Below are 19,949 nucleotides of genomic sequence, written 5' to 3'. Positions count from 1 at the left end.
GACTGTAGAAGCCACATGCGTAAATGAACTTTGGAAACTTGTGGCAGAGATGCATTTGTAGGCAGAGATCATACCATGTTGCAAGGATGCAAAAATAATCCCCTATAAAATATAACAAGAAGCTAAATACTAAGTGGTTTTGACATTCTTCAGGGAGGTAGCCAGTAGCATATGCACAAACCATTGTCTATTTTACTTGGTATAATGAAAAAGAGTTCTCTGTACTTCCTTCTTTAAACAGGCACCAGTGAGGATGTCAGAGTTGTTAAAAGAAAGCATCCATCTAACTTACACAGAAATCACAGCCTGGGGCTGCAAATACCAAGTGATGATCCCTGATGGGGGAGTTGTGGATAAAAAGTAGAATATATAGGAATAAAGACAGGAGGTCACTCTGTATGCCATTGAGGAAGATGCATCCTCTGCTCTTGCAAGTGTCCAAGTAGAGTCATTTCTTCTCTCCAGTAGATACCCTTCCTTCCTTATCAAGCACTCTGTTGCACAGCCTTGACCAGAGACAAGCTTGCCAGAGCTGGGAATACAATCCCAGCAAGCATATGGGTCAGCAGATTTGCCTGTTGAAATACCAGTAGTACATGCAGAGCTAAAAATGTCCATAAAATGAATGGAAAGATCAAAGCAGTTCCCATCTTGATTTCTCAGGGACAACTTACTTTCAGGGTTCAGGAACAGAAAGGCTCTCTGGTGAAGATTCTCTTCCTCATCATCCATCTTCATGTACTTGTAAAAGCCAAATCTGGGAGGTGGGGGGAGAGGTGACAAAATCTCAGATGCAGGATGAACAGACACAATTATGTGCAGCTTAATGATGGCTTGTCAGTTTTAGCTTGGGGGGTGCTGGTATTGTAATTGGCTTCCAAACTACTTTGCACAGAGGCAGATCTGGTGGTCTCTTGCAAGTAAAAAAATAAAGAGTCCCACAGCATGCTACCCCCAAGCAGCCTGACTGTATGTTAGCTTGTATGGGTCAGAGTCTCTTTTATTACATCCATGAAATGGTATCCTAAATAGTTTATTAAATATATACAATATTCAGCTATTGATGGTTAGAGACTTTTGTTGAAATTGAGAGTCAGAGCCCTCAGGTAGAAGAAGAGGGCACTAAATAATATCTTGCTTGTTTACCAGATGGACCACAAGTGCAAGAGTGGCCACATGAACATAACATGGAGCAATATGGAGGCTGAGGAAAGAGGAACACAAAGTTGTCCTTGGCCGATGCTGTCACACTAATTACAAAAAGCCCCCTGCTACTTGGAAGGTACTATAAAATTTGGCTGGTGTTTTTCCCAGTGTCTGTATCAGAAACGACAAACTCAGTGACCACCACATTTTCTGTCAAATGCAGCAGACAATCAAGGGCCAAAGAACCTCTACAGTGCAGGGGGTTGAAACAAAGGGTATTACTGGATCCAAGAGTTGACCGCAGAGAAGCTGGGTTTGCCATCAGCAAGGAGATCCCTGATCACCTTAATACGTGTATGCAAACATGTATTTGTTACATTCATACTTTATATTTTAAGTGGACATTTAATTAACGAATTTATTTTAAATGATTATACACCACCTCTCAATAACCATTCTTAAAGTGGATTACAGAATTCTAAAAAGCCCAAGAGTACACTACATGAAAGTTTAAAACTTGCACTGTAAAACAAGAGAAAACAAGAATAAAACATGAATAGATACATTAAATATGCCCTCAGATCATAAAGCTGAAGCATTTAATTGTCAAATAGCAGAATACAATTATCAGTACCAGCTGCTTCTCCATTCCCAAACGCAGAACATCAGATGACTTTTCCAGAGGACTGAGCTCTTAGCACCATGGCAGCCAGCCTATTGTATTTTTTAAACTACTTCTGTTTTATACTTACTTTTCCAGATAAAGAGGAGACTCTCTGTAGAAGCATTTGTTCTCTGTCTCCATGTGCGTAAGCCGGGTGAAATCATTGGGGTAGACAAATGAGAGGTAGACCTGTGGGAGGGGCAACCTGGTGAGAAGAGTCACAGCAAGGTATGTATGTTTCCAGCTTCCACAGAAAGGAAGGTGGAGGAAGAGAAAGGGGAGAATTACATAGTCTAATACAAGGGTGTCCAACTCTGGGGCTTCAGATGTTCATGGACGACAGTTCCCATCAGCCCCTGCTGGCATGGCCAGACCTTGGACAGCCCTGTTCTAACAGAAAAAGTTATGGGGCAAACCTCTGGGGAGACAAAGACAGAAGGAATACTACCTGCCTGCACTGTGATGCAGATTCTACACTTGGCTGTCTTACTCAAAAACAAATTTCAGACAAGCTCTGTCCATTGGAAAGGAATCAAACTAGGATTTTCAGTGCTCAGATGGAGCCCAGGTAGTTCCCCTTCCATTCTGAACCACATAACCCTTCCTTCCTGGTTCACTGATACCAGTCCAGATGCTGCTAAAACATTTTGAACTCTACTAATACAAGTTTTGTTCACCCACACAAATCCAATGATGTTCCCTGGATTATGTTAGGTATCAATAAATACAGAAGTAGCGGTGCACAAGGGCAAGGGATGGCAAGAAGAATGGAGAAACATTCTAGGATACCTCCCCATAGACAGAGAATATGGATCTAGACCCTATGGGACACTTACAAATTGCAGGCCTTGGTAGCGGGCAATTGGGAAGTCCTTCACCACATACGTGGGGCTGTAAGCACAGGGTACCAGCACATTCTCCACATGGGATGGGTCGATCTGGGGAGCTGAGATACAGGCAGTTAACAAAAAAGAAGCCACAGCTTCAAGCTTTTCCATACAGGTTCTCCATACAGGTCATTCAGGTTTTTGAGCCCCAACCAAGCTTAAACCTCCCTAGGTTTTGTCTTCTACATTCAGAATAAACACCAGACAGCCTGGACTGGGTGTATATCCAGGGCCATGATTCTGCAAGAGAGGGATGGGGTGGGGTGGAGCAGGAAGATAACCTCTGCAGAATTCTGCTGTAAGAATTCCCCCCCCCCCAAAAAAGTTTCTAAGTTGTGCGCATAAACTAGAAAATGTGCATGCAGTGCTGCCAAAAATCCAGCAGGCAGAGGGATGGCTTAATAATATCTGGCTTTCACAAACAGAAGGCAACACGGCAAACCTCTTTTTGGACTGTACCATTTCAAACCACAGCAGAAACTTCACATGATGGAATATCACCTCAAAAATGTTTTTTTCCTATACAGGAGAATTCCGTGATTTGTGTCCTCACCTGCATCCTGAAGTAATATAGAAATACATTCCATCCAATCTTTTGTGTTTGAGGACTAGGCCTGTTTATCCAGAAAAACAGCACCATGGGGAGAGAAAGCACTCAAGAAAGCCAACCAGCTGCTATGCTGGTGTATCTTTGTGATACATTAGTGTATCTCTGAGATATGCTAGCATAACACTCAGCTCCTCTGTGAGTGGATTCTGCCACTCTGCTATGAGGCTGGTGTCTCACTGGTTCAAGCATGCTGATTCAGGCAGCCATCTGCCCAACAAGTCCACTCCACTCATAAGCATGTTGTGGTAGAGCATGCCTGATTCCATCTCTAATGCAACCCTATCTCTAGCCTGGAGCTGCCTGCAAAGGCTCAAGGGCCATACTGGATACCTTGTTACTATTTCTCAAAAGTCTAAAGTCATTGGGTGACAAGGCATTCCCTGGAATCATCAGTCACCTGTTCACTCATCTGAGTGGGTGAGCTTTGACTAAGAGAACTTCATTCTGGGATCAGTGTTGCCTTTCCTCCAGGTTCCACTGGTCCTCGATTTTGTTGAGCAACAAAATACAGCACAAGGCCAGTAGCACCCAAAGGACTAATCACATGCAGTTCACTTTGGGCATTCTTGCATTGCAGGCTATGGCAGACTGCAGTTCCCATGTCTTTGCTGGTGTTCAGCACTTTTGCTAGTTGAAGTATTGGTTAGGAACAGGCGAGTGGGCATGCTGTCCTTGTGGGTGACCTTCCCTTTTGGGGGGGAGGGGGAGCTCAAGCCATGTGCTTCGGTTGAGTTAGCCATGTAACTGTGTCTTTCTTCACTGTCCTCTGGCACTCCATGAGGGAGAAAGTGGTGGTGAGGGGCAGTGGCCATATTGGCAGCCAGTGTTGGCTGCACCTGCGTGTGCCACTCAAAGGGATGCCATCATGTGCGGCTGCCTGATTGCAAAGAGTCCTCACCAACACAGCTGCTGTGTCCTAAGCTCCACTGATCACCTCTGTGTGTGGGACAGGAGGACAAGATAAGGATAACTAGGAAGGGTCACTGGGCGAATCCCCACTGAAAATTAAATGCAGATACAACCAGGTTTCAAAAGAAACAGAACCTTTTCATCGAGGTTTCACCCTCCCCCCACTGCAGCATGTTTCTAGTGAAGACATTGATACCTATCACGGATTCAAACAATGTTACGCTCCCCACGAACAAGCGAGCAGCTCAGCGGGTCTATCCTGATTGGCTGTCATGCAGTGTTGGGGTGGGAACTTTAAAAAAAAAATTGTCGCGAGAATACGTGCTTACATAAGCACGTAGATGCAAACGCATAATCTCCCTGCCTATGCTGCTTTCTTTTGATTTGCTACTCGTGCCCACGTTTCAACAATTTCTGCTACTTGTGCCCATGTTTAAACAGCTTCTGCTCATTGTGCCCACGTTTAAACAATGCCATGTTGCCTCCGCTGGCACGAAAAAAAAGGGCTGCACGCGAATCGTGCACAGCTCACTGTGCTCTGATTGGCTTTGAGGCTCTGCGTCATTGCCAACGGCGGGAAATCAAATCTAAATTGAAACCCTGATCCTCCCCACTGATCTGGATCTGGTGCGTGTTTTTGGAAATGGTGCACATACATGCAGGTTCTGAAAAAACACGCGATTAGGGGGAGAGGGAGCGCCAGAATCGGGATGAATCCCTGTTCGGCGATCAGGCAGCGGGGATATTTCACGGGAGTATCACGCGATTAATCAGCAGTGGGGATTCCACCACTGTGATCAAGTTCTGGGCTCTGGTTCAGCCTGGTGCCACAAAAACACACACACACACACACACACAGTTGCAGAAGTTTCAAAAATGCCTTTTGACTCTCCTTTTCTTGCCACAGCTCCTAGTTCCCTTAATTTTCACACATGGTCCAACAACAAACAGGCAGTCTTTGCTAGAAGAAGCTCTCAACTTACTGAGGAAGAAAGTATCTCGTGGGTCAGGCTTGAGCATATCTGCTCCATGCTCATCTCTCTGTGTTCTCCAGAGGTAGCTGCCAGCATGGCTGGCAAGAGACTGAGGCACATGTTCCACCTCATTCATTTTCAGACTGGATTCATCTAAAGAAAGAAGGGAGGAGGGGGGAAAAGGGGGTTCAGAAGAAAAGAGGCAGCCTTGCATTTTCTAAATGTTGCTAAAATTTCCCACACCCACAGTCAAAGGCAAGTAAGCACCTCTTAGGAAGACTCTGAACATCTCTATGCCTTCCTCAAGCCAGCAGCTTATCTAGAACCAGAGTGAGCCAGCTATCCTTCTTCAACTGATTACTAGTAGCAGCCACCTCTCAACAGGCTTCCCACTTCCAGTGCTCTTCATAACTTCTTTCCCAGGCAGACACATTCCTTCTCAGCAGCCGTGACTTGGCCTGTGTGTCCGTGTGTGGCATGTGCCTGAGTCCCAGACCCATTTTAATTTGTCCAGTTCCTCAAGTTCCTTTGGGAACAAATATTAGCTACCAGGCACTTGGTTTCCTCCAGGAGTCAAGACTGTGGCCTGAATCATAACAACACTACTGAAGCAGAAAACAAATTGCCACTTTCCTGATAGATATTATTCACACATAAATCCTGCAGCAATAGGTTCCACTGTACTTCCTTCACTCCTCAAACAATTCTGCACCAGCTGCCTTCCTTATATGTCCCAAAAGTCCCTAACAGACCATAGCCATGGCGATACTACACTGGTCCAGGCAGGCCTAGAATTTTCCCTGCCTTGCAATACTTCTCACTTGGACTACCATTCGTCCACTGGTAAATCCTACACCAGGTTTATTCTGAAATCTTGACTCTCTGAGCAGAAAAAAACAAGCAAGTAATACTTTTTTCTGGGATGAAAGTGCTCAGAAAAGCAAAGCACAGCTCTGCCGCTCCCCAACTGCGAAACCGCTGCCAAGAACGACATCAGGAGTGTCTGGAGGAACAAAATGCCACATCAATTAAATACTGGCTGCCTCTAATGTCATGTTTATTAGATGAGGCTGTTTGCCTGGATCCTACTAGGTGACTGAAGCAAGGCAATCAGGAAGTGTTAGAAATTGGAAGTGCTGTTGTCTGTCGCTATCTGTTTATCTGGGTTCCCCTTAAATCCTAGCGAGCAGGGAGAAACACAGCCGCCACCTCTGTTGAGCTAGAGCAGTGGTGGCAAACCTATGGCACTCCAGATGTTCATGGACTACAATTCCCATCAGCCCCTGCCAGCATGGCCAATTGGAATTGTAGTTCATGAACATCTGGAGTGCCATAGGTTTGCCACCATGGAGCTAGAGCACAAAAAACACAAAGCAGCCAGCCAAAGACTCCACAGCTACATGAGTTATGGCACTCATGGGAAACCGCCTGTCAGCACTACAGTTACAGGAAAGGAGGCAGTTTTGTAGCTGTACAAAACTGTGCTCACAGCTTTAAGGCAGGAGAGCTTCACTCGGTTCTGAACTATCACAGATCTTCTGGAGAAGATGCTACAAACCAGTAACCCTAGCTGCCTATTGGAGCCAACCTGTGCCCTACTTAATCTGCTGAGCGAGACAGGAGCACCACTGTAAGTTAGGCTAATGAAGGCCAGAAAACTCGCTGTCAATTCAAACCATCATGATTTTTCTGACAGGATAACTAAAGAGGACTTGTCCAAATGCACAACTTTTCCACAGGGGTTATTTGTCCTGCATTTAACACTATTGGGGGAAAGGGTTCTTCTCCCAGCTTTTCTAAAGTATTGTGGATTTCCCTGGCTTTTCTCTGATCTTTACCAAACCTGCTTTACTGTGAAGTTTGAGGAAGGATCACATCAAGGCTTGGATGGTCGTTGTGTGAGTGTTTAAGTCCAGATTTCCCCACAACAATCATTTCCACCATGCAGCAATCATGACACACACACACACCCCGTTTTGTTATGTTATTTCAATTGGCAACTGAAAATCACATGTATTGTTAAAACATTGTAACTTCCCGTGTATCAGGTTCTCTGAATCCCCAGATTTAGATTTTAAACTAACTTGCCAATCCCCTTTCTTCTTATATCTCTACAATAAAAGGGGCTACATCCTGCAGACATGATGCTGTGCTCCTCCTGCGCTGGTGGGGCTCCCAGGGATTTCCCCTTCGAGCTCAAGAAAAACAAAGCATTTAAATAAATGAAAGCTGAGGATTCAGTGAACCTAATACTCAATATAATGACATTTAACTGCCAATTAAGAAAAAACCTGGAAAACTCATGGGTTGGGGAGGATGCTGCCCAGTGCAGTAAAAATACAGGGAAGCCTGCCAGGAGGAAGTCCCACTGTTAATGCACTGGATCAGCAGCGGCAACAGCAGCCATGGGGAATCCACATGAGCCAGTCCTCATGTGAAAAAGCCCAGGTCTTTGGGTACATTCAGACCCACATTTATTCTGCTCTTCCAGTACTAATGTGTATAAGTTTTTTATACATGTGATAATCCTCCTGAAATTGCAAGCTGTGCTCTGTTCATTTATTTTCCTCGCAAACAATGAAGTTGCACCGCACACAGCCAAGACTTGGGCTAGTTCTGCACAGGTTTTCCCCTGCATAGAGCCCAGGAAACTTCCAGACTGAAGGGGAATGTGCTCATTTTGAGTGTGACCGGTGGGTTTCTCAGGGCTTCTCCACAATCCCTTTACAATGTGCCTCCTCCACAATTCCTTTAAAAGGCTTCATTTGTTTGTTTTCCCTGGTGAGCTATGCTGCAGCATTCAGTGAAACAGAAAGGCATGGGGTGTGGGTGTATGTATGGGGGCAATATGATCACCAGGCTGAGACTGTGAACCGACAAGGTTTAGCTTCAGATAGAAATAACTAGTGGGAGACTCTATCAATGAGATTGTGATGATTGGTTGTAATGGCACAAATTACATACATATTTTAAAAGTGATTTTTATAAAGGAGGAAGAAGGGAACTATGGACGGGAGGATGAGCAGCCTGAGATTTATACCAAAGCCAACAGAGGGGAAGTCTTCCACCTCTTTCAGCCTCCCCTCATCAGATCTCAGAAACTAAGCAGGGTTGACCTTGTATTTGGATGGGAGACCTCCAAGCAATAACAAGGTTGTGATGCAGAGGCAGGCAATTGCAAACCACCTGAACATCTCTTTGCCTTGAAATCCCCACCAGAAGTCACCACAAATCAGACATGAATTAATGACAAAAGAACAAAGAAACAAAATGCAACTTTCTGGGAGGAAGAAACATTTCCTCAAAGCACAGGGCTAAACAGTGTCGGAGTACAGATGTGTACAGAGCTACTTCCTTGTGTGATCTTCTGAAGCAGATTCAATGGAAAACTGCTTCCCAAGTGACATCCCCCCTGCCACTGTAATTCATTAAAAGCAACTGATGCAGGTTTCAATGTGGCTGACCTGCCCAGCAAAGCCAAGTGTCAGTTTAACAATCTGGTTGCCTCTCCATTCACATGACAGAGGCTTGGAGATTCATAACTGGGGAAGGGAAAAGGGCAGGCAAGGTCCTCACTGCTTCAATCTGCGAAGCCAAAGCAGCACAAAGTTACTCAGTCATGCTGAACTTTATGGATTCTGGTCTGCTTCTCTCTTCAGGTAATAAATAAGCCAAGACTTTATAGCAAGAAAGGGAGAACTATACTATACACTGGGGAAGTTAATTGCACTGTGTATCATTCCACTGAAAGAGGAATGGCTTGCTAACACGACCTAGTTGCCAACAAGAAAAGAAGGGAATAGTGTTATTACGTCTCTCCTCTTATGTTAGCATTTCCCTTTGTGTGGGTCATTTTAAGTCTGCTGGAAGCCCAGCAGAGGTACCTGACACTAAAACTCCATAGTCATGCTCACTTGCCAGTAATTCTCAGGTGCCAAGATAGTTTATGTGTGTCACTCTGTTGAATGCCAATCAAGAAGGGTATGTGTGTGAATTTGTTACAAAGTAAATTAATAAAATGCTTAAAATAACGAAATAAGGGCAAATGTGGTTGTTCCAATTCACCTTTTTAGGTGAACAAAGCAAAAGTAAGAGGCAAAATACAAAACTCTGGAGGAAGCCTTGGGAGGCTCCTCTCTCAGCCTCCTCCATGTTACCTGGCTGAGAGGGACATATGTTTGCACAGTTGCATATGGCTGCAGTGGCACAACTCATGACTTCCCCCACCCCCACCACATCTTCCCATGCCCTCAGTCAGGCTGCACAGGTGCCAAGTCGAGTACTCATTCACTGTGAAGGGGCCTGTAAATGTCAAGGCCTCATCCCTTCACAACAATACCTGTATGGCAAGCTATGGCATGGCTGCTGAGGATGCTGACACGGTTGTGGTTACTGAAACCCACTTACTGGCTCTTTTTCCTGCTAGCTGCTGTGTAACCAAATCCTTTAGGGAGCAGAGTAGCAGGGCCAGTATAATGCCATGGCTGGCTGCAGCTGAGCAGGTACGCAAGAGAATTGCTCTGCCTCTATTATTTCCATTGATCATTTATTCAGTGCGTATGCACTGTGTGGTGCAACATCTTTATTATTCTTGCTACAATCTTGTCAAATAGGCTATGCCAATTCTCGTTTTAAAGACAGAAACTAGAAGCTGCTTCCTGTGCAGCATCTTGAATAGATTTTTTTAGAGCAATCACACTCCTGCTTTCGTGTGGGGCAAAAACATTCCTTCAGAAAGCAGAGACATTTCCCAAATGGATCCATGAACATGATCCTCAACCCTACATGGATGAGAAACTTCCATGTAGTATTTCCTTGTGGAGGTTGTTGCTGTAGCTGAATACTGAACATTGCCAGAAGAGGTCTCAGAGATTATGACGTGGTTAAGGAGACCCAGAATGTAGAAGTATTTGTATCTAGTATATGCAGCAAAGCTATTTTTTAAAAAACAAAATAGGAGAGATGTTCAATGTATTGTCGAAGGCTTTCACAGCTGGATTCAACTGGTTTTGGTGGGTTTTGTTCCTAATATTTCACCTGCATCTGTGGCTGGCATCTTCAGAGGTATATCACAGAGGGAAGTCTGTAACACACTGTGTCCAGGCAGCAGGACACAGTGTGTAACAGACTTCCCTCTGTGATACACCTCTGAAGATGCCAGCCACAGATGCAGGCGAAACGCTAGGAAAAAGATCCACCAGACCACGGCCACACAGCCCAGAAAACCCACCAGAACCAAAATAGGAGAGCATGGTAGACTGGGGAAAGTCAATCCCAACCTCATCTACAGAAGCCTGCCACCTGATCTCAGCCTGAATTCAATAGAATCAAAAGGGTTCTGCTGACTCAAATCCAAGTGACGATGTTACTTGAAGATTCCAAGATGATGTTTTAGAATAGAACATGGGACTCTTGTGGTTGGGTTGTCTGACTACCAAATGTGGGACAATGGAAAGACAATTCCAAGAGGCAAGGAGTTGGAGCCAACAGGGCCAAACTCTCTGGGTCAATCTGTGAATTCTCAGCATGTTTTGTCTCTTTCCACAAACTTTTAATTCTTTGTCAATACAGTTCCTAGAAAGCTAATAACAAGGCACCTGCAGGGCACTCCCGCCTTGGCAGCACAACAGCAAATCAGAAAAATCAACTAATCTTCATATTAAAGCAGAACACAAATTCTGTGAGCTTTTGAGTCTTGCTGTGATTAAAGCTTTCCTAACAGTGATTAGTGAAAAGATGCTTTTGACCCTATGAAAGCAACTCTAGTCTCTAATTCCCAAAATTGAAGGTTGAATATACCTCTAAAGCTCCAATGAATATACCTCTAAAGCTCCCACCCCACCCACCCCCATCCTTAGGTGGCTTATGATAAATAGGATTCAAATATAAACACACATTTGTTTTGGGTGCCTGACCCCAGGAGTCACACATACTTGGCAATGCAAAAAAAGAAGAAGGGTATGATATAAGAACTTTGAGGCTAAAATAAAACAGTGAAGCCTTCATGCTTTAAATCACTGAGCACACAACCCTAACCATCACCTCATTCTTATTTATAAAATGTGCCTCATGGATTTTCTGGTCACATCTGTTTAGCTCTCTGACAGTGCAAGTTTTCACCCTTGTCAACCCTCTGGAGTTGGTACAATACAGCAAGAAGCAGCCTTGCCAGCCACCTCTTTGTGTCAATAGCTCTGTGCTCACTCTAATACAGGCACTTCCCAGTGGGATGAAATGTGAGGGGAACTTGGGCTGCTTGAAATTCAAGACAAAAGTTCTCACCAGAAGTAATATTATAGAATTCCAATTTAGAAAAGGGATTGGGTGAAGGATTTGTTATGTACTAGAATGAATAAGTAACTTGCTGTTAAGTGGGCTTGGAAAGGTATAGCTTCCACAACCACTTCGCGATTGGAAAAATGACAGTCCTTAATTAAACTTGGAACAGGATATGATCTTAGGAAGATGTCAGAAGAACTAACATGTCAATTGAATCAGGCATGGGAAAATACATTGTTATTGCATTTGTCCTGAGAGGGCTGAGAACCACTGTATTTGCAAGTTATGTTGAATATATTCTACTGTTTTCTTATTGTTCTGTTTTATGTCACAAGCATGTATTATTTTTAGAACACTGAAAAAAATTAAAATAGTAATAAAAGAAGGACAAGGCCAAACTGGAGAGCTGCTAAGCAAAAAAAAAAGGCTATTTACTCTTAGTTGAGGCAAATTTGACTGCCACATTCCTTTTGTAGCTCTCTTTGGGCAATTTAAAAGTTTGGTTCATGTTTAGGTTCTCTGATCAGCAGAAAAGGCCCAATCTCTGGAAGCTTGCAGATGGTATGGTCCTTAAGAATGCTTAAAATAAGGGATCTGGAATTTAATGTTTTGGAAGGGAGGGAGGAAGATGCAGCTGCAAGGCAAAAATAAGAGTGGGACTATGGGTAGGTAGCACTAGGCAAGGAAATGCATGAGAGGACTGAGTGGGTGGACAGGAGTGGATGAGCAAGGCTGGGCATTAAGTTCTCACTGAGGTCACTACTTACTCCTGCAACCCACTGCTGACATGATTCCTGAAGCCATATGGTACCCATGCCTGCAATTGCACCAGCAATAGTGCAAGTCACTTGCTCAGGGTTCAAAGTTCAGTCATATTTGCTGCAGCTTAATAAAAGTGAACACCACTGTAGACTGCATGGGTTAGTTGAATACGCTGACATCAAACTGGACACATCTTCAGAACCCCTTTTGCAGAAATGCTATGATCTTTACAGTACCTAGGAACACTACGAGCTAAAACAGAATGTTCCAGTCTAGTCTATGCATAAAAGATGACATAGTTTTTGTAGCACTTATTTCAATTACTCCTGCATAATAACTGTCCCTCAGCACAGTAAAAAGCTGCAGGCAGAGAGTGAAATAACGAAAAGCATCACTTCTTGTGGGGTACAAGCTGCAGATCAGAGGGCAGAGGAGAAAACTCACAGTGACGGATGTAGCCAGAAGGCCAGATCCCCTCACACCATATCTTTCTTGCAGGCACTTCTGTCAATATCCCAATTGCCCCTATTCCTCTCATGCTAATCCAGTCCTTGTACTTTGGTGCTGAAGAGGCTGACTCACCCAGCCCCTCCACCTTATTTCCACCTTCTACAGGATGCTTAATTGCAAACACATTGTGTATTGAGTGCCAGGCAAGGATCTATTCATCAAACACCTCCAACTGTTAGGCCAGGTTATGAGGAAAGAAGCAGAAGATCTATGGATTTAATTAAACTCAATACTATCCATCCCTGTTTACAAGACAGGTGCTCATAACTCAACTTGGGGAACAGTGGCTGATGGGTGCTTGCCAGCGGTGCTTCTGTGCTGGACTCTTCCTTTTTTGTTTGAGACGAACGAAGGCTCAAAGTGAAAGGGCAGCAGCAGCAGCCTTTGAAGAAGAAGCAGGACCGCTTCTTCTGCAGCACACCCACAAGGTCTATCAAGTAACATAATACAGTTGAGCTTTCCATGCCTACGACTGTTGACTTTTTATGAAAGGCCATTACAAACTACATGGCTCTCTTGTTTGGTTTTCAGGAACTATTTTATCAAGACTTTTTTTTCACCTTGCAAACATGGAACATTCACTTTGCTTTCAGTAACATGAATATTGGGGACTAAACTGTTTCAGGTGGAAGATCTAATGCAGGTAGCATTAAATAACTTCAAGAGCATTTTCAGCTCAACAATTATTTTCTGAAACCATTCCCACTGAGTGGTAGCCTACCTTATGCTGGAGCAAGTTCCTTCAATTTAAGGGGCTCTTCTGTTGGAGTAATAGCCTCTTAAGTTGGAGGAAGGAACCTTTGGCTAGAGACATCTTCAGACTTTGCTGAGTGGAGTGCTTGGATTTAGGCCACTGACTTTAATGGGAACTAATCCCACAAAGGTGTGCACAGAATTTTGGTCTTAGCCTTCCTGGTTTAGTGGAAAAGTAAATACATATCCAAGTCAATCTGTGCCTGCCAAATTCTGGCCAGAAAACCAAACTTACCCCAATTAGAATCATAGGAATCACTCTGTGCTTACTGTTTTGCTTTTAACCTTATACTCTGTGACTTTAACAAGTTCAGGACCACAAGTCAACCAAGCACAACACGTCATATTTCCTCTGACTAATGGTTATCTGCTTGCACTTGGGGAACCATGCTATGGCAAGGTAACATCTCCAGAAGACTGGAAGTGGGCAGGGTGGCTTGCTTTGGTGAACATCTTACTTGAATCCAGCAGGCAATGAAGCCCACAGAAGGAAACAGGTTGCTGGTTGAAAGAAGCAACAAGCCGGCTAGGTAAGGAGCAACAAGAACTCAGAGGAGCTAAGCGGGCAGCTGATGGCATGGTCAGCAGAGAAAAATCACTGAAGGAGGAAAGCTTGAATATTTTTCTGGCTACTACTGCCTGGACTGATTGTTGCATAGGGAGTTTAACTGGATGCAGCACACCACCTCTTGTTTGTGAGGCTGATTGCATTGTTCTGAGGCAACGGATTATGAGTGTGTCTGTCCTTAGCAGCATTTGTATCCCTCTACTGGTAAAGTCCATCTCTCCATTCACTAGGCCAAAAAGTTGAGACTTATGCCATAATGCTTTTTTTAGGATAGAAAAAGGACTAAATATAGACAAGACTTTTTAACCATACAAAATTTTGCATACCATGCACATAAACTGCTCTTTATGCATGATATTTTTTTATGCAGGAATCCTTTGTGCGCATATGATGTTCATGCACTCATTGCAGTCTAATGTGCTGGGCTTCAAGAGGGCCTGTGTAACAAACTCAGATAGGGTCTTTACCTGTATACAGTGAGATGTAGGGAGAATCAACCACTTCAAACCTGAAGCTGGGAAGGAAAACTCGCCACTGAAAGAGACAGGAAAGTGAAAAAGTCCATTCACATTATGTGCAATTGAATGCTCATTAATATGATGATGAAGAGCTGGAACAATTACAGCAGGCAGGAATGGAAAGATGGAGGAATATGACAGGGTCCAGAATGTTGCTTGCCACAGTCCCAACTTGTGCACACAGCTGGTATTTTTGCCCCTTAGAGAACTTCTCCTGCTTTCAAAAACATATATGTTTATGTTGATCAGCAAGTGGGCTATGAATATTGTGTACAATCTGGCTGCGCTAGTGGATAGTTGCATAAGTACCTGGCTGCACAAGTATCCAGTGGATAGAACTTTTGCCATCACTACAATGAATGCCTTCCCTAACACCCAACTCATGTCATTTGGTGAATCTTTTTCAAAAAATCTAACTCCAGTTTTAAAAAAAACCACACCAGCATTTCCTACTGTAGTAGTTGTGCAGCGTACATAGATAGGCCTTTAAAAGGAAGCCAATTTAAGTGGCACACACCAATCTCTTCCCTACGCACCCGTAACACCAACAACACATAATTAAGCTGTTGGCTTTTCCCTATAATTGTGCTCTGCTTAAACTCTTTGCAGGCTGTGTACCTGTGTCTGTCTGGCAATAAAGCACAATCTCTTTTGCAGTAAACAAACTTCACCCTCCTCCCACAATATCACGTGGGGCATAATACTGTACCACCAGTAGTGAATTACCCACTGCAGGCGAGAGCTTTATTAGTGTTAATTCTGTTGCCTGAAGGCCCCCTGTAATGACTGACAAGCTTTTGGACATTGTGCAAAGTGGCAAAGGCATTAATGTGTCAATGTTCATCTGTCTAGATTACATACTTGCTTTTAGACAGGTCCATATGCTGTTCATCCTGCAATTTTAGTGTTTACACAGATGGGCTAAGTAGCTGATGAGCAGGGAGAACAACCTTGCATGCATATGTGTTTCTTCCTAGCTTGGAGCAACCAGACAATTGGTGCACATCATATAGAAGCAAAAATCATCCCATTTTTTCACTTGAAAGAAATGTGGCCTAGAATTATTTTTCACAGCAAGGGACAGCAGCCAGTGGAAGGAGAGAGAATTCGCACTGAACGGCTCTTCTTGCTTTTAATTTAGAAGTGGGATAAATGGAGCCTGTTTAAGAAGACTAATATTTCACTTCTAGCTGCCTGCAGTGTAGTGAAGGCTTCTGTAGAGGGAACACAGCTCCACTGGGAGGCATGAAAATAAGGCTGTTTTAACATTTCTGGGTGATGGGAGACATTTTATCTTGAGAATAAAAGAGTTTAAGAAATAACCAGCTAGGAAATCCATCCTCCACTCTCCCTGGTTTCTACTCAGGAGAGGGATACAATTAATTTGAAAAAGAAAAGACATTCTCATGTTCTAAAACAGGAGAGAAAAGGCTTTTCCTCCCTCTGCTTTATGATAAAACCAATTAAAGAAGCTAAGAAAACAACAACACATTTTTCTTTGCTTGGCTGCTTGGCACTGAATGGCTGGAACTGATTTCCTTGTAGTGTGATTTCATTTGTGCTTTGACGTACTCCAAGGCCAGATACCATTTCCTAACCTGTGATTGCAAACAAGGCCTGAATTCATTTTCAAACTGATAGAAATGTAAGTTTTGTTAAATATGCCTTTTTGAGTACTGATTATTGATGGACATGAAAGATTTATTTCCTATTAAGATTTTTATCGGGAGGCAAGAAGACAGAAGGCCAGAAGTGTGCCTGTTTTCCAGTCCATTTCTTAATTTTCCTAACAGTTAATTCTACCTCAAGGAGAAAGGGATTTACTCACACCAACTTCCACATGGTCTGATCCACGGTCATCCTGTTTGTGGAGGAGCTCGAAGTAGTAGTGCCTGGAGGAGAGGAGGCTGTGTAGGAAGCAAAAGGGATCATCAGAAAACAGGAGGTGTCTTCCCAATGTTACAAGACTACCATGCTTGTATGTTACCATGACGGAACCACCAAACTCTCGGATAATTTTCAGCTACAGCAGATGCAGGGGCCTATGAGGCAGAAGCATTACATTCAGGAATCTCACAGATAACACTGGCAAATCCAGTTTCCAACTGCCCTGTTTTGAATTGAATCTCTAATATTATGTGCACCTTTTGACACAGAAAGGCAGGCAGGTCAGTGATGTTATCTAGCTGTTCACTTAGCAGTTTCCTCACTGGGAAGTACTAAAAAGGATGCGTTATTGTAGAGAGCTTCAGTGTGATTTAGCTGGTACCAGAGCGATAAAAAGAAGTACCCTTTAGCCAAACCCTCTGAATTCCCAGCATCTCTCAATGTGTAATGACTCCCTTGGTCCACTACTGGTGAAACAGGAAAATGGCTGGCTCAAAAAGATCCTGTATTTTTCCTCCCTTCCATGATTCCACACAAAACATACCCAAATGAAGCATTCATGGAGTAAACTGTCCAGATGTGTGAAAGCTCACTTCATCCGCACAGTATATTCTCATGAAACATACACGTTTTCACAGAATTAGGAAACATCTGGCAATTTCTGATGTAAGATAGAACAAGAAGTAGTATAGTGGTTACACAGATAAAACTGGGAAGTCTGGACTTCAGATATAAACTCATTAAGAGTTCTTAGCCAAGCTGATATCTCCCATCCTTAGTTCCCACTAAGGTTGCCAACAAGCCTGAATAAAATTGTCCTGTTCTTTTAATCAAGGCTTAATGGGAAGTTATTTACCAGGGGATGTTCTTTGCCTCCATGTCATGAGAAGTTTCACCTGATAATCTCTATGCATTACACCTCTATTAAAAGGACAGGACTTGTTTCCCTAGGCCTGCTGCCAACCCTAGTTTCCGCCCATCCTATTCCATCTGAAATATAAGGATAATAATTAAATATATTTCTATGCAATTTCAAGCATTTGGAAAACAACCATCCATGCTGAAGAGGAAAGTGAACAAAGAAGAGAGCTAATGAAGGAAAAGGTGGTGGGCTATAAGGGGGTGCATAAATAAAACACTGAAATTGAGAGAATGCTGTTAGCCATTCCAGATATAACATATCCCTGCACTAGCTGACCAAGACTAGACATTGCAGCTCATGTCCTGCTGTTCTAACACTGTTGTCTGTCAGTCCTGATCACAGAAAGCAAAAAGCTACTGAAACCCTCCTCAGAAACATTCACCAGCTTGGTGTGTTGAATGCTACTGCCACCGTAACTACATCCATCTTTTGCAACATACAAAAGATGCTCACAGTCTGAAGCTTCCCAAGTCAACAGACATTTGGGATGCTGGGCTTTTTTCCACAGTGGCAGAAACTCTGTGAGCAGAGAGAACTTTGATGCTTCACATTTAAGAGGTTCTCAAGTGCTGGGAAGGAAATGAAGCCAAACACACTTGGAGAAGGGGAAGGTGATTACATAAGAACATAAGAACATAAGAACAAGCCAGCTGGATCAGACCAAAGTCCATCTAGTCCAGCTCTCTGCTACTCGCAGTGGCCCACCAGGTGCCTTTGGGAGCTCACATGTAGGATGTGAACGCAATGGCCTTCTGCGGCTGTTGCTCCCGATCACCTGGTCTGTTAAGGCATTTGCAATCTCAGATCAAGGAGGATCAAGATTGGTAGCCATAAATCGACTTCTCCTCCATAAATCTGTCCAAGCCCCTTTTAAAGCTATCCAGGTTAGTGGCCATTACCACCTCCTGTGGCAGCATATTCCAAACACCAATCACACGTTGCGTGAAGAAGTGTTTCCTTTTATTAGTCCTAATTCTTCCCCCCAGCATTTTCAATGAATGCTCCCTGGTTCTAGTATTGTGAGAAAGAGAGAAAAATTTCTCTCTGTCAACATTTTCTACCCCATGCATAATTTTGTAGACTTCAATCATATCCCCCCTCAGCCGCCTCCTCTCCAAACTGTTGCTGCTTGCTAATGCAACCTCATGGAGGGATCCAGCAGCTGTGGATTAAATAGAGTAATGCCTTTAAAGCCAAGGAGAGAAGAAGTTGCTGATCTATAAACACAAGGGCAAAGGCCATGTTGAATCTTGCTGGAAATATGAGCTCCTAGTGGCCTACAGCAAACACAATCCTTTAAATTTTTAGAGAGACTGCTTTAATCTCATCAGGAACTGAACACAGGACCACAGAAACCAGAAATCATCCCTGACTTTCAGCAACTGACTGTAAATCCCACATTATTAGATCTGTTAGTGTAGTACAGAGGGGGAGGGGTCTGGGGCAGCTGCAGGCGCGGCAGCCCAGTGCTGATCAGCTGATTGGAGGTGAGTGTGGGTCTTTAGGGCTTGGGAGAGGGTGGGTGGGGGAGGCTTCATATTTGGGGGGGTAGAAGATGGTGGGTGGGACAATAGTGGGCTTCTGACGGGCATTGGCGGCTTACCAGCAATGCCCTGTTGAGCTTGGCTTTATCTGGGGTGTGTGGGCGACAGTAGGTGGGGGAATGTGGATCAAGGGGAGGATGGTAGGGCAATGGGAAGGTTGCTGGTGGACCCAGTGGGGAAGGGAGCAGGAAGGTGGGCAGGAAACTGTTTGGAGTGTGAGTCCAACCAATGGGCATGCGGAGGACTTGCTTCATGAGTCCTCCACACCCACTGGTGGGAAGTGCATCATTGCCACACATTCTAATTCTTGGGTGATTATGTCTAAGGATGTCTGAGGTAGGGTGTCTAAAGCTAATTACTGCCAGTGCTTTTAGAGCAGAAAGCAGAAAGGCCAACACAATCTCTTTTAACAAACAATCCAACACTTAAAGACGCCAATACATACAATAGTCAACACAACCCCATCTGCAGAAACTTATATCTGTGGACTGGGGCCATGGAAACAGAAAGCAGATTTTGCTGCAAACTTGGAATACCACCCCCAAGTTTGCAGAAACATCTGAAAACTTTTACAAGATGGAGGTGATTAAAACCTCCTCAGCGGTGGAGTTCTCATACTGGCAACCCACCTCCATTTGCCTTGTTTCATTAATGTCTGGCTAGCAGCTGGGGGGCAGCAGAACTGTGGCAGGTCCAAGAATACTGTGAAACCAGGCCTATGTAACCATTTAGTATAATTTCACTGAGCAGTGAATTGGATCTCTCTCTCTAACTGTCCTTGTAAAAAATCTCCTGCCATTAGTGTGCATTGCTTTGTGAAACCAGGGCATGTAAACCAGAGCCGCCATGGTCAGCTCAGCTCAGCTGTAGTTCAGTTGGAAGAAAAAGGACTTCTAATTTTCCTTTGGAACTCTGGGACAAATACCAAGCTCTTGTTATCCCAGCTGGCTGGGCTCTGATCAACTGGTCCATGGAACTATGTGTGGAATTGCACTCAAAGTGCTCTTGCCATCAAA

At 43.9% G+C, this 19,949-nt stretch overlaps 1 protein-coding gene across 1 annotated transcript in view; it reads right to left on the bottom strand.

Moving 5' to 3' along the window:
• The window catches only part of B4GALNT4 (beta-1,4-N-acetyl-galactosaminyltransferase 4), a 188,033-nt gene that overhangs the window by 15,070 nt on the left and 153,014 nt on the right, over window positions 1-19,949 (bottom strand). The window contains exons 8-13 of the mRNA XM_048483594.1: window positions 16,409-16,487; window positions 14,530-14,596; window positions 5,200-5,343; window positions 2,647-2,756; window positions 1,899-1,999; window positions 675-757 (exon numbers count right to left, since the gene is read on the bottom strand). Of these exons, the coding sequence (XP_048339551.1) occupies window positions 675-757; window positions 1,899-1,999; window positions 2,647-2,756; window positions 5,200-5,343; window positions 14,530-14,596; window positions 16,409-16,487 (584 nt within the window). The remainder of the gene's footprint in view (window positions 1-674; window positions 758-1,898; window positions 2,000-2,646; window positions 2,757-5,199; window positions 5,344-14,529; window positions 14,597-16,408; window positions 16,488-19,949) is intronic.

Source organism: Sphaerodactylus townsendi, linkage group LG02 (assembly GCF_021028975.2).
Source record: "Sphaerodactylus townsendi isolate TG3544 linkage group LG02, MPM_Stown_v2.3, whole genome shotgun sequence".
In the NCBI taxonomy this organism is placed as follows: domain Eukaryota; kingdom Metazoa; phylum Chordata; class Lepidosauria; order Squamata; family Sphaerodactylidae; genus Sphaerodactylus; species Sphaerodactylus townsendi.
The sequence above is the reverse complement of the archived record's forward strand: the minus strand, read 5'-3'. Positions and strand labels throughout refer to the sequence as shown.